Source organism: Castanea sativa, chromosome 2 (genome assembly GCF_040712315.1).
Source record: "Castanea sativa cultivar Marrone di Chiusa Pesio chromosome 2, ASM4071231v1".
Taxonomy (NCBI): Eukaryota; Viridiplantae; Streptophyta; class Magnoliopsida; order Fagales; family Fagaceae; genus Castanea; species Castanea sativa.
Window position 1 is genome coordinate 37,856,506 of NC_134014.1, and position 18,400 is coordinate 37,874,905.

The window sequence follows — 18,400 nt, forward strand, 5'->3', positions numbered from 1 at the left end:
TTATACATTTTTGTTCAAATGATAGAATGACCAATTATCTAGTAGAATTTGTAGTTAGACTTTGAAAGTTTCATTTTTTTTTTCTTAAACTATTAAAAATATTTCATTATCTATCTTTTAACTTAAAAAAAATATCCCTTCTTATTGAATTGTTTATCCATTTTTCACTGCTAAACTATTGAAAAAATTATTTAGAAAGTTGAGAGAAAAAAAGAATTCCATACAAATTTTAGGGGCGAAAATAATATTTTAACTTTATAGTGACGAAAGAAAATGCTTTTTATTTTTTAAAAAATAATTACAACATACTGTTAATCTCACAACTCAAACCATTTTTCCCTAGACCCCCAAACACTTTGTACATGAGGAGGTGACAATTTAGTTACAAAGCCTTTGGCAGACGAAAGAAAATACTTTGTTACATGTATTGTTGTCCTCACTTGTCCTAGTTAAATTTAAATCTTTCAGCATAAACATCCATATATATTATTTTATTTATTACACATTATATGAAAGTTTGAAGGACAGGCTTATGGTAGAGACACCAGCAAAACATAATAAATTCAATACCACCCCCATCCAACCAAAAAAACCATGGAACATTGGAACAATAAAAGAAAATTAATTAAGACACAAAGCTATTTCTTCAAGGCTTTGAAGCAGCCAAGGTGTTTCCAATGTCAATGACAAACCGGTATCGAACATCATTCTTAGCAAGACGCTCCATTGCGGTGTTCACATAATCCATTGAAACAACCTCAATGTCTGCCGTGATGCCATGTTTTGCTGCAAAGTCAATCATTTCTTGCGTCTCTTTCATTCCTCCAATGGCACTCCCGGCAACCATCTTCCTTCCTGCATTTTTTTGCAAATCTTAGTAACTCTCTAAACTAATAATGAAAAATCTTAACAAAATTCTAATTAAGAGTAATCTTAATGGATAGGATTATTGGATAATCTTAAGGATGGGGAAATTAAAACTTCTCTCCATCCTTTCCTCTAAGGCCAAAACTTATAAAACGATAAAGTAAAGAAATAGGAACAAGTAATACTAGTGATATTATAACTAATTCAGACTACCGCGCACTCCTGGCACAATAATCACTAAATACTTGTAGATTGTGAGGGGTAAGAAATGGAGTTCAAGTTTCTCAGAAAGAACTTCAGACGTGTATACATTTGAATTAGGCTTGAGTAGAATTTCTATTTTTTTTTTTTTCCCCTGTTAAATTGGTAGAAAAAGCCTTTGCATTTTTCAGATGAAAAGGTGAAAAGCACAAAAAATGGAAATAATGGAAAATTTATCATGGTCTTAAATTCTTAATAAGCAATTACCCGAAATCAACGGAAACACAGGTAGCTCAAGTGGCTTGTCCGGTGCACCCACCATGACAAGCGTTCCATGGGACTTCAATAGACCAAGCAATGGTAAAATGGGGTGCACTGCAGAAACAGTATCAATGATACCATCCATTGTGTTCATGGCAGCCTGCACAAATTTAACATGTATCCATCATCAACACCCAATATCTCAAAGTACAACCATTATGAGCAGGAGTTTAAAAGATGGAAAGTAATATAAGCTAATCATATATACCTGAATTTGGTCTGGATCACGGCTAACCAAAAAAGAATCAGCACCAAGATGTTCCAAAGCTTCAACCTTCTTGCTAGGTGAGGTACTAATTACAGTCACTTTAGCCCCAAAAGCCTTGGCAAATTTGACAGCTACATGACCAAGCCCACCTAAGCCCACAACCCCAATATGCTTACCAGGTTCGGCTAAACCAAAATGTTTCAAGGGACTATACACTGTGATCCCAGCACAGAGCAGTGGAGCACCAGCATCAAGTGGCATATTTTCTGGGAAATGAACTATGTAGCGCTCATTAGCTACCATAGTGTCTGAATAGCCTCCATAGTTGAATGTTCCGTCATGGTAAATGGAATTGTAAGTGAATATCACTTTGGGACAGTAATTTTCAAGGTCATTTTTGCAGCTCTCGCAGAAGTGACATGCACCAACCATGCATCCTACGCCCACTTTGTCTCCAACTTTAACTTTATTCACCTTGCTCCCTACTTCTGTCACTTCCCCAACAAGTTCGTGCCTTCGACACAAAAATTCCAAGGTCAATATTTACTTGTGAGATTTCAAAATGTATACATTCTTGTTTCCATTCTCAAAGTTATGTTCATTAAAACTAATCATATTGAACTATGATATATTACTTTGTTAAGATGTTTACAATTAATGTATATTCTTATTCTTAAAAAAATAATCTCTTTGTATAACATTTAAATTGTTATAGTGTGAATTCTAATTAGTTCGACTAGTAAAGTCTTCGATGGTTGAATAGGAGATTTAAAATTCAATCCCCGCCTACACTAAAAACTGATTAGTGTCTTGCTTTAACGATAAAGAGTTATAATCAGGAATGGACGCTACAAATTTAAAACTCTCTCAAAAAAAATTATTATAATAAATTAAAAAATAAATATAAATATATTCGTCCAACATTATCTCGTTTCTAGTCACATTGGCTAATGCATTTTAAAATTGTTTAATCATCAGAATTATTTTGATTTAGAACTTAGATGCATTAACCACACCACTTTCATCCATTTCTCTTGGAATATTATGATTGGAATTTAGTGAACTTTTAATTTAAAAATCAAAGTATGTGATGCAAGCCTTTAGAAAAAAGTTTGTCACGATCTTTTATATTTGGAATAATGTAACGAATTCTTATATATATATATATATATATATATATGTGTGTGTGTGTGTGTGTGTTATTTTGAGATTTTTTTATACATAAAAAAAATTATATAAATGATTTTTTTTTTTTTTTGCTAATCATACATGTGCTCAATGATTAACAAGTCATGTGAATATTATATAAAACACTTTGTTTAACAATTTGATGAAAACTTATTAGAAAAAATAGTTTTGATTAAATCAATCCTCAATCATAGAGACGTAATCAAAACAATTGAAAACTAATTAGTATAATAAGCAATGAATAAAACTTGGAGATGAATTGTGAAAGTTTACCAAAAAAGAAACCATATTATACTAAATTTAATACCTAGCATTTTTTTTTCTATTGCTTTATATATATCATCGTCATCATAATCAGTTGACATACATTTTGAGAGGATTATGACTTAATTTGTTTGGCTATTGTCTATAGAAATGGTTATAACATAACTATTAAAAAAATGAGGAGATTAAATTTTCTTAAAAATTACTTACAATAACTATATCTAGATATATTGGTATAAAAAATTAAAAAATTTCAAGGAGCTTGGAGATCCCTAGCCGGAAAATGTTTTTCTCCAAACAAGTTTGTAGAGAAACCCTACAAAATTCACCAATATATTTTTATTGGATGTGAATTTTGAAATTTTATCCATTAGATTGCATGTTTGTATTATATCCTGTATGCTAACAAAATTTCAAGAAAGTCAAAAATTAATAAATGTCATAAATCAAATGTTTAAATTTCTTTTTTTATGATAAAAATTATGCATAAAAAATAAGTTCATTGTTCGAATAATAAATAATATTTAATTTTAATATACATATCAAAAATATAAAAAATATGCAACCTCTTTTTCACCTTCCACCTAAGCTGCGCAGAAAAGGCCTAAGCCAATTTCAGAGCACAGTGAAGTGAGATTTTAAAATTTTAAATATAATAAAAAGGTATAGCAGGGATTTGAAAAGTTAATTTGGGGAGAAATCTTGTCCTCCCTGAGTTCCCTGACCTCCAAGTGGTTCTTTATTGGTTGGTTACATAGTTTAGATAGATGCAATGTTATGAGTCAAAGTCCATGATACCTTTTAAGTAAGAAAATAATTTTTTTAATAAAAAAATTGGGTCGATCACATCATATCAATTATTGGTTATATTTTATAGAAAGTTCTGATTGCTTCAATTGACTATTTATTTCCTAATCCTTTCCCCCCACCCTACAAAAATCTATCTTTTTTAAATGGAATGTAATTACTACACTGCCCTTTGCCAAATAACTATCCTTTATTAAAGAATAAACAAATTTCATAATAAATTCATTATAGTTTATTGTGGTTTCAAATCAAAACTTAAATTTTACAAAAGTTTCGATTAAAATAAAAGAATTTCGATAAAAATATTGAGCTACACTGCAAGCACAACGCGTTCATGCCAAAGATTATCATTAAAACACACACACACACAAAAAGATAATAGAGTTTCACTTAGAGTAATTATCTTAATATGCTTATAATATGTCACATGATCTAAAGGAGAAAAACAAATGAAATAAGAAAGGAGAAGGCATCACTTGTTGCAACCACAGTATAACTATAAGATTCTGGATGTCCGAGGGAATAGTCAATGGATACTCTTGTCAAAAAAAAAAATTTTTTTTTTTATTTTAAACTTCTTGATTTTAATATTTCTTTAAATTTTAAGGTTTAATTTGAAATGATCCCAAAATATTGGGGAATTATTTAATTTATTCACCTCTCTCTCTCTCTCTCTCTCTCTATATATATATATATAAATATATTAATACGTTATTTTACTATGTGATCCATTATCATCGTATCCATTTTGGATCTCATAAAAAAATATCAATTTTGGATATCTATTTAAAATTAATAATAATAAGCTGGTAAAATCTCTGATAGTTGTATAAAAGGTCTAGGGTTCAATCTCCGCCTATACTAAAAACTGATTAGTCTCTTGGTCTAATAATAAAGAACTATTATAAAGGGCGGACGTCATAACTTAAAACTCTCTAAAATAATAATAATAATAACAACAACAACTAATCGCTAACCTGTGCTATGCATGAGAATCTATCTATTTGTAGGTAGACTAAAATAATTTTATAAAATATTAAATTGATTAAGAAACTACAAAAAATATCTTTAAAATTCAGATATTAAAACTTCTGAAAGACTAAAAAATAGAAAAGAATCAAATTATTCACGGTTTAGAAATTATTGAAACAAAACAAATATATATATATATATATATATATATGACTAAAAAATAGAAAAATATAAGAAAAATATTAGATTATATTCAAAAAAATAATCCATAGCTATAAGTTTGCACCTAATCATAAAATGTCACGTTAGTAATGTAGAGAGATAATAATAATAATAATAATAATAATAATAATAATAATAATATCAACGTTTGAGTTTGAGTTTAATTTGGATTTGTTAGAGAGATAGAGTTTCACTCCTTGTTAAGTTAAAATAATGAGTTTGAGTTTAAATTGAACTTGTTAGAGAGATAGAGTTTCACTCATTGTTAAATTTGGACTAAACAAAAATAATTTTATTTAAATAAAATGATAATTTTATTTAAATATTGTGTTAACGTGAAAAATTGTGAGAGTTTTAAAAATTTCAGTTTTATATAATAATAATAATAATAATACCATTTATCTATGCACTTAAAAGTTTTAAGTAATAGCCCAAAAAAAAAAAAATTCCGCCGAAAGGAACAAACAGAACTAATAAAATTCAAAAATATTAGAAGGAAAAAAAGAAAAAAAAATACCCCGGAACAAGAGGGTAGAATGAGAAGCCAAAATCATTCTTGATGCTGTGAAGATCGGTGTGACATATTCCACAATACAGCACCTTAAACCTCACATCCTCATCCCCTGTTTCCCTGCATTAATTTGTCATTTCAACACAATCATCAACTCATCTCATCAAGGCTAGTAGTACACACTTTCCAAAAATAAGTAAAATCAAGTCGCGATTGTGTGTGTAATATACACTCCTCTTGATAGTAATACAAAGCGAATGTTCATGAACGTTACCTTCTAGAGAAGTTGAAAGGAGAGAGATAGCCAGATTGGTCTCTAGCAGCCCACCCAAAAGCCTTCACAGGGTGTTCTTCTTCTGGTGGTACCTTTGCCATTTGAGCGAAGAGTAGAGAACTGATTTTCTTATTGCTTACAGAGTGGAAAAGCAAAAGTACGATGAATTGGTCTTGACTCTGCTTCTCTTTATACAGAAAGAAACGTAGGTATAGATGGTACCTGAGGTAGTGAGATTCTCTCTATGAATAGGTCAGGGAGAAAGATGTAGAACCCCTTTTTTTTTTTGAATAGAACCTTTGTTTTTATCCTGCTGATGAATAAAAAATAAAGCATTTCATTGACGTAATGGCTTAGCTAAGGTATATGTAATACCCAGTAAGAGAGAGAGAGAGAGTTTAAAGGTGGGGTATTTAAGTAAAACTCTTTGTGGGGTTAATTTTATAATTAATATTAGATCAAAATGCAAAATTTATCCTCTAAGTTTCACAATTTTTCGTTTCAACCATCTAAATTTTGGTTGTCATTTCAGCTCTCTATGTTTTATTCATTCCCAATTGAGTTCTCCGTTAGTATTTTGTTAGTTGCTACTGTCAACTTACTAAAGCTACACCGTTTTGACTTAATTTTTATTTTATTATTTACTTTTTAATTAAAATAACGTTAATTAAAAAACTAGAAATCAAAATAAACCCACCCATCTCATCTAAACTCTAAAGAACACGAAATCCCTAGCTTAACCCATCAATAAGTGAGAGATTAATGGTTTGTTTGGATTGAGGGGAAGGAGGGGGAATAGAGTAGAGTAGAGTAAATTTAATACAAAATTAGCTTATTTTTTATCAATTCTACTTCACTCCATTTCCTTCTCCTCTCCATCCAAACAGACCATAAGAGAGAAAGAAAGAGAAAGAAAGATTGAGAGGGGGAAGGAGAACAAGAGATCGAGAGGGAGGAGGAGTGAACGTGTACAACTCCTGGAGTAGCGGAGTATTGGTTGGAGCTGCCAAGTACAACTTTTGGAGCGGAGCGGAACTGTCGAGAAACCTTGGAGCTAAGATGCTGAGAACCTCTCTATTTGTCTCGATTTGTGTGTGGTTTTGTAGGAACATAAACAATAGGCAGATGATGATAATAGTTGTTTTCACCCCAATCTTACAAGCATCTCTCTATTTGATGCTCTATTTGATGCTTCATGGTAATCCCCCAAAAAATACTAGTAATCCCGCAAAAGAGGCGCGATGATGTTTATCCATACAAGTCTGTATATATCACAACTTGATGATTTCTATAACATGCACTACCGTTTGATCTTTCTTGCTCCTTCAATTTCTTTCTTAATTACTCTGTTAAAAAAAATTTTTAAAAATTATTATTGTTGTTTTTGTTTATTGTGCAATCAAGGATGCTCCTCCTTCAATTTCTTTCTTAATTCCTCTTTTTAAATTTTTTTTTTATTATTGTTGTTTTTGTTTATTGCGCAATCAAGGATGAAAATTTTCCGACAGTTACTGATTTCACAGTGATTAGTGCACAAATAATCACCATCTTTCAGCTGAGATGGCTTACTTTGATAAATTTTGTCTTTTTTTTTTTTTAATTAAGAAGGAAATAATTAAATAAAAATTAAATTTTAAATTATCTCCAAAATGACATCGTTTTGGAGAAGTTAACGGCAAGTATGGATGACAGGTTAACGGAGGGCTGAATTGAGGAAGTTTGAAATTTAGAGGATTGAAATGACAAAACTCAAACTCAAAGGATTGAAATGAAAAATGGTGAAACTTAAAGGGTGATTTTTGTATTTTGGCCTTAATATTATTAAGGGAATTTTTAGAGAATTAGGTTGAAATCCTAGAAATATATAAGCTAATTAAGTCAGCATATAACTATAGATATTTTTAAAAGAGAACTTCTCAGTATCTTCACTTAAAGAAGGATTGATGGCAAACTTGATGTAAGAACCTAAGAAATCTCATCCTTCATCAAATCTAAGCTTTATATGAAATTAGAATATTTTTAGGTGGGTAGTTTTGGCTAGTAGTGAGACTATCAAAATATCCAATGAGTTTTATGACGTAAACAAAGAAGGATTTAGAATAGATTTTCTGTAATTTGTACACTAAGTACCTATCACTGTCTTGTTTATTTAATATTTTTTTCTATGCCCATTTTTGCGTGTAAGTCTGGATAGAATTACAGATTGTTAAGCATGGTATGTCCAATTTTTGCACAGGTTTCTCTTTAAGAAGTTGTACTGAAGTGTTGGATTGGTTGAAAAAGAAAAAAGAAAAAAGGGAAGGTACATTTGTATAAATGGAGAAAATATACCATGCATTGAATGCACGGTATACCTGCTCCTTGTATAGAAGAATTTGAGGTGGTGTTCTTTTACAATTGACTTTTGACCCTACGTGGCTATATGTATTCTATAGGCTTTATTCCTAAGGCCAGTTGAGGCCAGTGTGCGGAAGGATAAAAGATAAAATACAAATGAAAGCCGACTGAGGCTACTTGGTTAATGAAAGCCGACTGAGGCTACTTGGTTACAACTGAAAAGCCGACTGAGGCTACCTGGTTACAACTGAAAATTAAACTCTTCACTGGAAGATGAGGGAATTTTGGAGTTGCTCTCAAGGCTGGACCTTGTTTCCTCACAAAATTGGACCTTCTGATAAATGGAGATGAGGCTGCCTTATATAGACTGGAGGGAGCCTTGGATGCTGCTGGATGATTGCTGAAATTACGGAGAGTAAATTGCTTTTACTGAGGTGAAAGCTGTTTCCACCGAAAGCAATAGTATCTCGGAATGATTGTGTCTGTGAACAGTAAATTGCTTTGACTGTTCATGCTATAGTGATTTGTCCCCTTGCTTTTCCTGATTCGGTCACTGTAGAAATAGTAACCTGTCGGGGAAGCTGCTGGGTGCTGGTACTGTTGATAAAGCGGGTACTGTTCAAATCAGTGGCTGGTGCTGATTCTGAATAGTAACCGTACTGGAATCTTATCCTGAGTTGCTGGGTCAGGATGCTTTAGTCAGAGTCAGGAGCAACTGGTGAATATTCATCATAAGGATCCCATGGGGGATCATCACAATTGTGCTCGTGACAAATGGCATAATCATTGCAATGACCACAGTAGAGGAGAGGTCCGCTTTCTTTGTTCTGGAACTCTCCAGGATTATCTGGGCCTTCTTTTGTGGGGTTTCTGATAGCAGAATCATATGGACGTTTTCCAAAAACATAGATCCTATCCGTAGAACCTATAAGATGGTAATCTTTCCATAGATCCTGGCTGATTTCTAAGATCTGATCATTGAAGTAGTTCCTCCAGCGTTCTGCTAGGTTATCCGGGTATCTGTATGAGACATATGTGTACCCTTTAAACCAAGGCTCCTGGTAGGTAAAACCATTAATGAGGACAAGATGCTTTGAGGGATGAACTTCCATCCAATTCTCTTTGTCCCATTGGGGTAATGTACTCCAACATCTGATAGAAATAATCGGGCTGTTATCTTGCTTGACAGCATTTTGGATGATCTGGGGTAGTTGACTAATCTGGTCATGACTTGTTATCTTCATGAGCCTGATGAAACCATATTCAAACATTTGTGAGAGCCAGTTAGGATCTCTCTCATCTTCATCTGTCTCATCTTCATAATCGACCTCTAGCCCTGGAAAGGGATGCTTGTTTTCATATACTCTGGAGCTGCTCCCAAAGTATTCTTCCCATGCTGCTTGTACTAGGACATTGTCTGTATCATCTGAATCCTCTGGATTAGGAATGGTGGTCGTGACCAACATTTTGAAATATTCATACCAAAGATTCAGACTTTCGAACATGACCTCATACTTCAGGATGCGAGATAGCAAATCTGAAGGCAAGTTGGCAGTGGCACTTCTTAGGGTCGTCCTAGTCTTAAGACTGAACTTAGCATAATCAGTACCCATGATAGTCATTTTATCCATTGAATGGATATCCTCTCTGCCAAAGAGTTGACTGGTTAAATTAGCCATTTTGCTACTGGAATATGTCATCGTTGAGGGGACGAATTCCTGAAGGGATATCGATCCTCTATGGCTGGTAGAGGATGCGCCTTCATGCTTTGCAAAAGACTGTCCCGCTGGTAGTCTTTTGTCTTGAGGATAGTCCCTTGCGGGTACTTTCCCCTTGCCCTTCTTCACTGCTGAAGAAGTCATCTTCCACTTACTAGTGGTGCTAAATATTGCTTTCTCTTTATCCTGCGAAGAAAGGTTTGGATCATAAAAAACCTTTTTGCTTTCAAAACTGTTGGATGCAGAGATGCAAATATTTTTATGATGAATGCATGATGGCAATTGATTTGGGTCAAAGGGATGATCAATTGTTTTGGCTGAATCAAGTTGCTGGGCTTGATGACTGGATGGAAGGATGGTGATAGTACTGAGAGTTTTTGATATGGAAGCTGTCTGGAGGGAGCAAATCTCCCAAGGTTCTGGGCTTCTCATAAACTCAAATTTGACAGTTTGACCGAAGGGATGGGCTGTGATGCCTTCAGTATCTGTGATGAAAGGATACAATAAACACAAGAAAGGGTTTCCTAGGATGACTCTATCTGTCATGTTTTTGACAATGACAAATTTTGTCATAAAGGATATGCCGCCTTGGCAAACCTCAGCTTGTGGGATATCGTAATCAATTTGCATTCTTCCGCCACTTGCGGATGTTAACCTCTCCTTAGACTTCTTGAAGTATCTGGAGGGAATGATTCCTTCTTGAATGCAATTAAGATCAGCGCCTGAATCAATTAAGGCTATGACCTCAAATTCGAATTCTTTGCTAATGACAATCCTGACTTTGGAATGCCATTTATGAAAGTTAATCCTACTGATGGTTTTTAGGAACAAATCTTTGCTGGGTTCCTGGATAAGATCAGCTGTAGGGTTAACTGTTTGGTCATCTTCATCATCTGAGGGACCTTCCTCTTTGCTGTGATGAGAAGTGCTTTCCAAAATTTGGATTCTTCTGTTAAGGAGATCAAAATCGACCCTAAGAATGGTTAATTCTTGCTTCAGGGTTCTAACTTCCGATTTGGTTTCCTTAAGCTCTTTGTGAAGGTCGTTGACTGTAACTTCCTTCTTGGACTGGGTAAACCTATTGTAGATTTGCTCTAAATCTACCTTGGGTTGCTGGATCCTTAGTGCAGGTTTGCTAGTTTCCTTTACTAAGGCCTGATGGAAAAGGGTAAGCTTCTGAGCTTTGATGATAGGGTCTTCTATAGCCTCTATGAGGTCTAAAAGAAGTTCCTCTTGCTTGTTGAGAACACTGATGGTTTTGTTCCTACAACAACCATCTTTGCAAGGCATGGGTCTATCCTGGCCACTAGAGGTACTGGTACTAGAGGGATCAGAGGATAACCTGTATATCTGCCTAAGCTCACTGTCACTAGCACTGCTGAATGACTCGCTGTCTGAGCGGTCAAGTTCTAGTAACTTGAAGATCTCAACTTTGCTGGGTTGGTCACTAATGAGGGTATTGATAAGGGATTTGGCCTTAGCTCTACACTCATTCCTGAAATGACCTTTCTTTCCACAGTTGTAGCATTTGCCAGATGCTTGTGGAATGGGTTCCTTGGATTTTCCTTTCTTATAGAAATCATCAGTCTTGAACTTCTGTTTTCTATAATACTTGGCTGGTTTCTTCCTATAGGATTTCTCAAAGGATTCTTTTCCTTTGTGCTTGGATTTCCTCTTGGAAGGTTTGACTGAGGGTAAGCCATACTGTGTACAGAAATGCCCTATTTCGTACTTGGCTTTGTCCTTGTTGATATGGCTTTGGATTTTGAGATCTCTGCACATCTTCATTCCTTCACTTCGAATGGTGCTAGAGATGTCTCCATAGGTTAGGTTATCATAATCTATGACACCTAAGGGGCTGCAGAGGGTTTCCTTAACCTTCTGGCTGAAGAGGGTTGGCAAACCATTAATGAATTTCTCCTTCCAAAATGGAGAATTACAATCTCTTCTGTGCATGACCCTAGTGGTAAAGACGTCTTCATACCACTTGTAATCTCCTAGGGTTTTACACCTAAGGTTACTCAGCTGCTCATAAATCCTAGCTGTGATATTGCTGGGTTTTCCTATGAAGTGTTTCATGATTGTATAAATCAGGGTATTGACTCCATCAGGAATTCCTTGTTCAATTTCATTGATGATGGGGTTTCCTTCCTCATCTTTCTGGATGGCGTACTTGATGTCTTCTTTAGACACTTCAGTAAGGCAATTGTTCCACCATTGCTGGAGTTTACCTGTGAATCCTAATGCCATCATTTCTATGACTTCTCTATGGGGACGACCTTCGTCCAGGTAGTTGTTGGCTACCATAGTCATATGCTGGATTTTGTTGAGGATTTCCTGTTCTGATAAACCGTCTATGTTCCATTCATAGAGTCTACCAGAGGATACTGAGAATTGGTTACTGACATTCCTTTCCTCATACCGGAGGTCAGGGGGTGATGGTCTAGGGTACCAATTCTTGGCTGAGCTGGTTGGATCAGGGTGGTAAAGCCGTTTTACCTCTAAATCCTGAAACTGGGTTTCTAGTTGTTCTAACTCCTGGTCAGAGGTTTGGCTAGAACTGCTAGAAGCTAATTGGACGTCTAGAACTTTAATTGATGAAGGGGTGGCTGGTTCCCTCTTCACAAGTTCATCCAATTTCTGGTTGACTATTTCTAAGGCTGACTTATCCTTAGGATGACTAAGACTGGTGTGTCTGGTTGTGGGTAACTTGACTAAAGGCTCTTCTAGAGCTTGGATTGGTTTGCTGGAGTTACCTGGCTGGAGGATAACTTTGTTTTCAATCCTATGTTCTATCCTGTCAAGCTGTTTTCCTATAACACTTAGACACTGGTTGGTGTAGTTGTTTTGCTCAATAACCTTGTCAACTGGTTGATGCCTATCGGTGGCTGCTTTGAAAGGAGAGGCTATTATCTCCGTTCTCCGATGATTGAAGGTTATGGCTTCTAGGGGTGGATGACTAGACCTAACAACTTCCTTAGTTGCGTTGGGTCCTTCTATGGTCCATGTTCTGGTGAGAACACAGAACTGCTTTTGCTGGCCAAAATACCTTTCGAAGTATATGAAAAAGGGGACATTACGGGATATTTCCCTCATGAATGCCGTCCATGAATCAAATACTTTTTCTTTTTGATCTCTGGTATAGTCGGCTTTGTAGGCTGCTCTTTTAGTCCTGTTTTCCTCAGAACTAAACTCCTTACCTAATTCTTCTAGGTCAGGGGCGAACTCTCTGTTTAAAACCAGAAGGTTCAGAGATTCCTCATGCTGATCTGGAGGCTGTTCCATATCAGTTCCAGATGGGGATGGGGGAGATTGATCGTCCTCTTCTTCGACAATCGAATCCTGTTCCTCTGTGTAGCAAGGTGTGGTGAGTTGGGAATTGGTTCTAACTCCCTGAAGCTGAACACCTATGTCTCTTCTAGACCTAGGGAATGATGATCCTAAAGGTCTGGTTGAGCTACACTGGGATGCTGGTCTGTCTCTATGGTAGACAGGTGACTGTTTTAGATCTGCTGTAGATCTAAACTGGGATTTATCCAGGGGTTGCCTACACTCATAGTCTAGAGGGGTGCTAAGCCTAGATCTGTCGAAACTTAACCTAACCGTGCCGTCGGCTAGTTGCTGGACAAATTCTAGATCTGGATTCTGGGCTGGGTTTTGGATCTGTAGAGCATGATTCTCATTCTCTAACATCCAATTGGCTGGGAAAGTGACATCTGACCATTTGAGGGTTCTAGGTACCCTAACTTTAGCTCTGGGGTCAGTAGTCTGGATGAGGGTTGTTTCACCCTTCTGCCTCCTATCAAGTGCTCCAACATTCATGTTCGTTCTCATGCACTTGTAGTAAACTCTGTATATCAAGGCGATCTGACTGGTTCCCTGTGTCATGAGGGTTCCATGTGTCTTGATATTGAGGGTGAGGGCTTTGATAACTGTTTTGTCATGGAGGTAGATGGAAAAATCTAGAAAACAGTTAAAATGGATGGGTCCGTTGCTAAGACTGGTTTCTATGGTTCCTAGGAGGCTGTCATCGAACCTGATGTGACGAGCATCTCTAAGGGCCATGAGGATTGAGCTGTTCAAACCTCTTCTGGTGAGTGGTTTCACTCCAACTTGGACTAATCCTATGTGTAGGAAGTTATGTCCTTTGTCTTTATGACTCTGGATAGCTGAGGGTGATAACAAGTAGCACGTTTCGTACTCCTTGTTGATTCCATAGACTTGTTCTATGGTCTTGACATGGTAGTCTGTTCTGAAAGCTGTTTTCAGAGACCATGAAGACTTATAGAATTGGCTGGTGGCTACTTTTGGGATATTCCAATCTCCTATGTCTAGATCTAGATCGGATAGCTCATAAGTTTCCGAATTAATTGCTCCTACGTCTGCTGGGATATCTGGAATGGATGTGGGTTGAGAACATCTAGTACTGGTGGAAGAGTAACTTCTAAACAACCTATTCATGATTCTGGGGTTATAAGTTTAAATCAACGATTACAACCTAGTCACCTTTATCCTCCAACTTCTGGATCTAACCTTTAGATCTGAAGCACAAGTATACAACTATGGGATAGACACCTGATCTGTAAACTCCTTTTCGCCGGACTCTCCTCCAATAATGGGGACCACCCTAACACGCCTTCTCTCGGCTTCAACGGGCTGACCAAACCAAACCTAGGAAGATTTTCGGCCTCTTTAGAAAACGGAGCACACAACAGACTTTGGTAACAAATCTCACAGGTATATAATTCTGCAACAAACTTTAGGGCTAAACACAAAAATAGGAAGAATCGGGATAACAGGGAAGCAAAGGTTAATTTGAACAAATAATCACAGAATAACAAATAGAATGGTTAGAAGGAGGCTCAGCCTACCATTTGCAGATGTAATAGAAAATGATGAAATAATAGCAGACGAAGAAATAAATAAAAGGGAACGGAAGAGTTATCATGAAATAGATGTAAAACAAAATATGGGGTATGGGAGATATATCCATGAAAATAATTCAAAATAATTATAATGCCAAAAATAATCTGGATAACTATGGCGGCAGTGCCGACCAACTTGATTATATGATAAACAGTAACTTACAATCCGACCGGGCCAAACTTGGCTCTGATACCAAAAGGGGGGTAAGCTACAGGCTAAGGCCGGTAAAGGCCAGTGTGCGGAAGGATAAAAGGTAAAATACAAATGAAAGCCGACTGAGGCTACTTGGTTACAACTGAAAAGCCGACTGAGGCTACCTGGTTACAACTGAAAATTAAACTCTTCCCTGGAAGAGGAGGGAATTTTGGAGTTGCTCTCAAGGCTGGACCTTGTTTTCTCACAAAATTGGACCTGCTGAAGACTGGAGATGAGGCTGCCTTATATAGACTGGAGGGAGCCTTGGATGCTGCTGGATGATTGCTGAAATTACGGAGAGTAAATTGCTTTTACTGAGGTGAAAGCTGTTTCCACCGAAAGCAATAGTATCTCGAAATGATTGTGTCTGTGAACAGTAAATTGCTTTGACTGTTCATGCTACAGTGCTTTGTCCCCTTGCTTTTCCTGATTCGGTCACTGCTGGAATAGTAACCTGTCGAGGAATCAGCTGGGTGCTGGTACTGTTGATAAAGCGGGTACTGTTCAAATCAGTGGCTGGTGCTGATTCTGAATAGTAACCGTACTGGAATCTTATCCTGAGTTGCTGGGTCAGGATGCTTTAGTCAGAGTCAGGAGCAACTGGTGAATATTCATCATAAGGATCCCATGGGGGATCATCACAATTGTGCTCGTGACAAATGGCATAATCATTGCAATGACCACAGTAGAGGAGAGGTCCGCTTTCTTTGTTCTGGAACTCTCCAGGATTATCTGGGCCTTCTTTTGTGGGGTTTCTGATAGCAGAATCATATGGACGTTTTCCAAAAACATAGATCCTATCCGTAGAACCTATAAGATGGTAATCTTTCCATAGATCTGGTGATGTCCAAGATTTGATCATTGAAGTAGTTCCTCCGGCGTTCGCTAGGTTATCCGGGTATCTGTATGAGACATATGTGTACCCTTTAAACCAAGGATCCTGGTAGGTAAAACCATTAATGAGGACAAGATGCTTTGAGGGATGAACTTCCATCCAATTCTCTTTGTCCCATCGGGGTAATGTACTCCAACATCTGATAGAGATAACCTGGTTGTTATCTTGCTTGACAGCATCTTGGATGATTTGGGGTAGTTGACTGATTTGGTCATGACTTGTTATCTTTATAAGTCTGATGAAACCGTATTCAAACATCTGTGAGAGCCAAGTAGGATCTCTCTCGTCTTCATCTGTTTCATCTTCATAGTTGACCTCTAGTCCTGGAAAGGGATGCTTGTTTTCATATACTCTGGTGCTGTTCCCAAAGTATTCTTCCCATGCTGCTTGTACTAGGATATTATCAATATCATCTGAATCCTCTGGATTAGGAATAGTGGTTGTGACCAACATTTTGAAATGTTCATACCAAAGATTCAGACTTTCGAACATGACCTCACTTTTCAGGATGTGAGATTGCAAATCTGAAGGCAAGTTGGCAGTGGCACTTCTTAGGGTCGTCCTAGTCTTAAGACTGAACTTAGCATAATCAGTACCCATGATAGTCATTTTATCCATTGAATGGATATCCTCTCTGCCAAAGAGTTGACTGGTTAAATTAGCCATTTTGCTACTGGAATATGTCATCGTTGAGGGGACAAATTCCTGAAGGGATATCGATCCTCTATGGCTGGTAGAGGATGCACCTTCATGCTTTACAAAAGACTGTCCCGCTGGTAGTCTTTTGTCTTGAGGATAGTCCCTTACGGGTACTTTCCCCTTGCCCTTCTTCTCTGCTGAAGAAGTCATCTTCCACTTACTAGTGGTATTAAGTATTGCTTTCTCTTTATCCTGCGAAGAAAGGTTTGGATCATAAAAACCCTTTTTGCTTTGAAAACTGATGGATGTAGAAATGCAAATATTTTCATGATGAATGCATGATGACAATTGACTGGAGTCAAAGGGATGATCAATTGTTTTGGCTGAATCAAGTTGCTGGGCTTGATGACTGGATGGAAGGATGGTGATAGTACTGAGAGTTTTTGATATGGAAGCTTTCTGGAGGGAGCGAACCTCCCAAGGTTCTGGGCTTCTCATAAACTCAAATTTGACAGTCTGACCGAAGGGATGGGCTGTGATACCTTCAGTATCTGTGATGAAAGGATACAATAAACACAAGAAAGGGTTTCCTAGGATGACTCTATCTGTCATGTTTTTGACAAGGACAAATTTTGTCATAAAGGATATGCCGCCTTGGCAAACCTTAGCTTGTGGGATATTGAAATCAATTTGCATTCTTCCGCCACTTGCGGATGTTAACCTCTCCTTAGACTTCTTGAAGTATCTGGAGGGAATGATTCCTTCTTGAATGCAATTAAGATCAGCGCCTGAATCAATTAAGGCTATGACCTCAAATTCGAATTCTTTGCTAATGACAATCCTGACTTTGGAATGCCATTTATGAAAGTTAATCCTACTGATGGTTTCTAGGAACAAATCTTTGCTGGGTTCCTGGATAAGATCAGCTGTAGGGTTAACTGTTTGGTCATCTTCATCATCTGAGGGACCTTCCTCACTGCTGTGATGAGAAGTGCTTTCCAAAATTTGGATTCTTCTATTAAGGAGATCAAAATCGACCCTAAGAATGGTTAATTCTTGCTTCAGGGTTCTAACTTCCGATTTGGTTTCCTTAAGCTCTTTGTGAAGGTCGTTGACTGTAACTTCCTTCTTGGACTGGGTAAACCTATTGTAGATTTGCTCTAAATCTACCTTGGGTTGCTGGATCCTTAGTGCTGGTTTGCTAGTTTCCTTAACTAAGGCCTGATGGAGAAGGGTAAGCTTCTGAGCTTTGATGGTAGGGTCTTCTATAGCCTCTATGAGGTCTAAAAGAAGTTCCTCTTGCTTGTTGAGAACACTGATGGTTTTGTTCCTACAACAACCATCTTTGCAAGGCATGGGTCTATCCTGGCCACTAGAGGTACTGGTACTAGAAGGATCAGAGGATAACCTGTATATCTGCCTAAGCTCACTGTCACTAGCACTGCTGAATGACTCGCTGTCTGAGCGGTCAAGTTCTAGTAACTTGAAGATCTCAATTTTGCTGGGTTGGTCACTAATGAGGGTATTGATAAGGGATTTGGCCTTAGCTCTACACTCATTCCTGAAATGACCTTTCTTTCCACAGTTGTAGCATTTGCCAGATGCTTGTGGAATGGGTTCCTTGGATTTTTCTTTCTTATAGAAATCATCAGTCTTAAACTTCTGTTTTCTATAATACTTGGCTGGTTTCTTCCTATAGGATTTCTCAAAGGATTCTTTTCCTTTGTGCTTGGATTTCCTCTTGGAAGGTTTAACTGAGGGTAAGCCATACTGTGTACAGAAATGCCCTATTTCGTACTTGGCTTTGTCCTTGTTGATATGGCTTTGGATTTTGAGATCTCTGCACATCTTCATT

The 18,400-nt window shown here is 36.9% G+C and overlaps 1 protein-coding gene and 1 non-coding gene across 2 annotated transcripts; one reads left to right on the plus strand and one right to left on the minus strand.

The window, feature by feature from the left end:
* Positions 1 to 446: 446 nt before the first annotated feature.
* LOC142626201 (putative mannitol dehydrogenase) lies at positions 447 to 6,071 on the minus strand. Its single transcript, XM_075799996.1, has 5 exons — positions 5,836 to 6,071; positions 5,568 to 5,681; positions 1,598 to 2,111; positions 1,336 to 1,489; positions 447 to 855 (listed from the first exon to the last, which is right to left on the minus strand). Exons 1-5 carry the CDS (start codon positions 5,934 to 5,936, stop codon positions 647 to 649), a joined length of 1,092 nt encoding a protein of 363 aa, XP_075656111.1. The 5' UTR covers positions 5,937 to 6,071; the 3' UTR covers positions 447 to 646.
* A 1,243-nt stretch (positions 6,072 to 7,314) lies between these two features.
* LOC142626525 (small nucleolar RNA Z196/R39/R59 family) lies at positions 7,315 to 7,401 on the plus strand. The gene has a single exon (XR_012842521.1). It is a non-coding gene; the product is annotated as a small nucleolar RNA Z196/R39/R59 family (small nucleolar RNA).
* The last annotated feature ends 10,999 nt before the right edge of the window (positions 7,402 to 18,400 follow it).

Coding starts and splice junctions, on each gene's coding strand:
- LOC142626201 (XM_075799996.1), bottom strand. CDS start 5,936: ATGGCAAAGGTACCACCAGAAGAAGAACACCCTGTGAAGGCTTTTGGG. Junction 2,112..5,567: donor TTCTACCCTCTTGTTCCGGG/GTATTTTTTTTT, acceptor TTTGTGTCGAAG/GCACGAACTTGTTGGGGAAG. Junction 1,490..1,597: donor GTGATCCAGACCAAATTCAG/GTATATATGATT, acceptor AAATTTGTGCAG/GCTGCCATGAACACAATGGA.